The following is a 4,751-nucleotide window of genomic DNA, read 5'->3' as shown; positions in this document are numbered from 1 at the left end:
AGAATTATTTGTCCTAGGCGTGGCATATACGTTCTAATAAGTTTCAACTTTGAATCATTCAACCACGCAAAGAAGGGATAAACTTAAATAAGCGTTTAATTTTGATGTATTATTAGTATATAGAATTTTATAATGTCAATTATCTAAAACTCACTTTATATATATATATATATATATATATATATATATATATCATTAATAATTTTAATTATGTAACAATCGATGAATATTTAACTGAAGAATGCATTTTAAATATTAATTATATTCATAGAATATATATATATTATACATCTCATGATTATGCTTGCTTCTCTAGTTGCACGGGCAAAGCAATTGGTATGATACGTAGGTTATAAATTGTTGATTTCCTTTTATAATTAATGGGATACATCTCTTTTTTTGTTCTTTTGGAAAATTATATTTAGAAACTCATTAAAATGTGGATATCTTGATAGAGATAGAAAGGGAGAAGATAAATAATTGATATGATCTAACTCATTAACAATATGACGTACTAAAAAGAGATAATAGAAAAAAAAATAAAAGATCTAAAAAAAGAGAAGATAAATAATTAATATGATGTGTTAAAAACAGATAATAGAGAGAAATTGAGGATCTCAATAAGGTATTGATATTATTAAGATGTCTAAATATATCAGAATTTTTTGACTATATATTTTATCTATTTAATAATATTATAAGTTGTACCATTATTACGTTTTATCTGCATATAAAATAAATTATTTCATTAAGTTATATATAAAATATAATTCTACATTCTTATTTTTTATTTAAACCTTTATCATCCCTTTTCTTCTATACAGCTAGCTATAAGTATGCTGTTACTAACAGGTATGTCATCATCAATTAATCCATCTCCGGAATAGGTCTCCTTCAGAATTTCTCAAACAAATGGCAGTGCCAAGAGCGCACAAGCTTGTTGAGAAATCTGAGGTTGCTCCAGCAACAACGAGAACAACCTCGTCTCTTCCCCTCTCATTCCTTGACTTGCCTCTAGCAGGTCCTATTTATGTGAGACGCCAATTCTTCTATCACTTTGCACACCCCACACACCATTTCTGTCAAACCACACTCCCCACTCTCAAACACTCACTCTCTCTCACTCTCTCTCACTTTTTTCCTCTCGCTGGCAACCTCCTCTGTCCTTCACCACCCCACAAACCCTTCATTCGCAACACCAATGATGACACTGTCACCTTAACAGTCATTGAATCCGAAGCTGATTTCAAGCTCCTCTCATCCAACCACCCCAAGAGTCTCAAAGAATTAGATCACTTGGTTCCAGAGTTGAGTTTCTCATTCTCAACCATGCATGATGACACGTTCATTTTCCCTATAATGGCATTGCAAGCCACGGTTTTCCCAAACCATGGCCTTTGCATCGCCATCACGTACTGTCATGCGATTGATGGTAAAAGTTGCAGTCATTTCATGAAGTCTTGGTCTTCCATTTGTCGAAGTGGTGGAGTTGACTTTACTCTTTTGGAAAAGTCACCACCTTGCTTTGATAGGGAAGTGTTGAAGGACCCCAGAGGACTCGAGGCCATTTTCTTAAGACAGTATTTTGAAGAGAGAACAACTTGGAAGGGCAAACTCGGTGGAAGAAAAGATGATAGCGATGAAGACTTTGTTAAGGCAACTATTGTTTTTGGAAAAGATGATACTGAGGGCTTAAAAAGATGGGCACTGACTCAATGGAAGAAAAACAACGAGTTCAACTCGCCCCAAAATCTGTCAAAGTTTGTGGTGACGTGTGCTTTTGTGTGGGCTAGTTTGGTTAAAACAAGATGCAGAAACTATGATGATGAAGAAGAAGATGTCAAAGAGGAGTACTTTCGTTTCGCTGCTGATTGCAGAGATCGCCTTGGGTACCCTATACCAGAAACTTACTTTGGAAACTGCTTAACGCTATGTTATGCAATACTTAAGAGAAAAGACCTCAAGGGAGAAAGTGGTTTTGTGAATGCGGCCAAGGTAATTGAAAAGTCAGTGAGTGATATGAAAATTGATCCTTTTAAAGATGCGGAACATTGGAGGGAGTTGTTTTTGAAGATGTTTGTGTTGGGAAGTGCACTGCTGGTTACAGGGTCACCCAAGCTCACTGTTTATGAGACTGATTTTGGATTTGGAAGGCCTACCAAAGTGGAAATGGTACATCCCTTCAATTGTATGTCTCTGGCTGAAAGTGAAGATGAGGAAGGAGGACTCGAGGTTGGCTTGGTGTGTAGAAGTACAGAGTTTGAAGATTTAAATTCTGTCATTCAACAAGGACTTAAAACTTCAAAATCCTAAATCCATTAGTGTGATATTTAAATAAAAATCAAAGCATGGGTCTATCCAAAAGTTAATTTTGAGTTAATAAGTGGTCATGGTTGATTTTAACTTTCCTCGACTTTACTAAGGATGTTTGAATTTATGTTTAGTAGCATGGTTATCTAGTTTCATTTCTAATGGATGATTTTTAAGGTGGTTTTATGAGGTGATCTAATAAGTCATTGAGCTTCACGCGGACGTTACAAATGGGCCCGAACCCGTTTCAGCACCCCAAGACAAGCGCCTTATCCGAACCGGGTCTACTTCCGCCCTATTTCACTTAAGCCTACTACCCATAACCCGCACCGAACCGCCACATCATCATCTTCCTCAACATCGTCTTCCCCACCCAGACCCTGCAATCGAAAACCTTCTCCGACGCTACCAACAAATTTTCCAAACACCAACCACCCTTCCCCCTCCTCGAAACGTCACTTACCACATAAACCTTTTCCCTTCATCTTCCCCAATCAACGTAAGACCATATAGATACCCCCATTTCCAGAAAACCGAGATAGAAAAGCAAGTTTCCGATCTCCTTTTCGCCGGTTTGATACGTCCCAGCACAAGTCCATACTCTTCCCCAGTTCTTCTGGTGAAGAAGAAGGACGGAACATGACGAATGTGCGTGGATTATCGCGCACTCAACGCAGTAACCATCCGTGACAGGTGCCCGATACCCACTATCGAAGAATTGTTGGACGAACTCGGGCAATCATCTTGGTTTTCTAAACTCGATTTACGACAGGGCTTTCAGCAGATTCTTATGCATGAACCGATATTGAGAAAATGACATTCCGGACGCATCAGGGGAATTATGAATATCGCGTGATGCCATTCGGGTTGAGCAATGCTCCCTCTACGTTTCAAGCTGCCATGAACAGCTTGTCACACCATTCCTGCGACACTGTGCTATGGTATTTTTCGATGATATTCTAGTCTATAGTAAGACCCTATCTTTACATGTTCAGCATCTGGAAATGATCTTCAAAGCTCTATTAGATGGTCAGTTCTATCTCAAATATACTAAGTGTGTTTTCGCGCAAAAACAAGTGGATTATTTGGGCCACGTCGTGTCAGGCAGAGGGGTTGAACCTGAACCCTCTAAGATTCAAGCCATGTTACAATGGCCTACTCCGACTTCCGTCAAAGAACTCCGAGGTTTCTTAGGGCTAACGGGGTTCTATCGAAAATTTATAAGAGATTACGCGTCCATAGCCTCACCACTTACAACACTCCTATGTAAAGATGCCTTCGAGTGGAATGAAGTTTCTCAAGCTGCCTTCGATGCCCTTAAGTCAGCTATGACTCAAGCCCCCGTACTAGCTCTCCCCATTTTCTCTGAACCATTTATCGTGGACACAGACGCGTCGAAGACCGCCATGGGTGTCGTCTTAGTGCAAAAGAACCACCCAGTGACATTCTTCAGCAAGGTTTTTGGTCCTCGACTAACCCATGCTTCAACATACATACGCGAACTCCACACCATAGTCACGGCAGTACGAAAATGGCGTCAATACCTCTTAGGAAGATCTTTCACTATCCTAACAGACCATAAGAGCATCCAAGAACTTATGACGCAGGTAATTCAAACCCCTGAGCAACATTACTACCTCTCTAAGTTTCTGGGGTTCGATTACACCATTCGATACAAGGCAGGCGCTTCCAACATCGTAGCAGATGCCTTATCTCGAGCACCACCACCTTCCGGCCAGCTACTTTTACTCTTAGTCCCTCACTTGGACTTCATTTCAGATCTCCGACGATCCTTACATGATGAACAGGAGTTTCAGACATTACTCTCAAAGGTCCAGGCCAAACCTTCAGATTACCTTGACTATCAAATTCACAATGGCCTTCTCTTTTTTCAGGGACGTATCTGGTTACCAAAAACAAACCCTTACATACCCACCATCTTACTCAAATACCACGCGACCCCATTAGGAGGCCACATGGGTGTTGCCAAAACAACACATCGTCTCGAGTCTAGCTTCACTTGGCAAAACCTTAAGGCTGATGTTAAAAGCTTTGTTTGTGAATGCAAGGTCTATCAACAGACCAAGTCAAGCATTCGCCGGCCGGGAGGACTGTTACAACCACTTCCTCTTCCAACTGGGATCTGGGAAGATATCTCAATGGATTTTATAACCCATTTACCAGCTTCTCACGGTTACACCGTCGTCCTCGTCATTGTGGATCGTTTCTCCAAAGGTGTGCACTTGGGAGCACTACCCACGCACTTCTCGGCTTACAAAGTTGCAACCCTCTTCCTCGACCTGGTGTGTAAGCATCACGGGTTCCCCCGCAGCATTGTTTCAGACCGAGACCCTGTGTTCTTGAGCTCGTTTTGGCGAGAGCTTTTTCGATTGCATGGAACCCTCCTCCGCATGAGTAGGACATACCACCCGCAGACCGAC

General features: G+C 40.8%; 1 protein-coding gene across 1 annotated transcript; it reads left to right on the top strand.

The window, feature by feature from the left end:
- The first annotated feature begins 701 nt into the window (after positions 1-701).
- Positions 702-2,485, top strand: LOC100811986 (coumaroyl-CoA:anthocyanidin 3-O-glucoside-6''-O-coumaroyltransferase 2). The gene has a single exon (XM_003539473.5). It carries the CDS (start codon positions 913-915, stop codon positions 2,311-2,313), a length of 1,401 nt encoding a protein of 466 aa, XP_003539521.1. The 5' UTR covers positions 702-912; the 3' UTR covers positions 2,314-2,485.
- Positions 2,486-4,751: the final 2,266 nt, after the last annotated feature.

The sequence above is a fragment of the Glycine max genome, chromosome 12 (assembly GCF_000004515.6).
Source record: "Glycine max cultivar Williams 82 chromosome 12, Glycine_max_v4.0, whole genome shotgun sequence".
Taxonomy (NCBI): Eukaryota; Viridiplantae; Streptophyta; class Magnoliopsida; order Fabales; family Fabaceae; genus Glycine; species Glycine max.
Note: the sequence above shows the minus strand (reverse complement) of the source record. Positions and strands in the feature narration are given on the sequence as shown.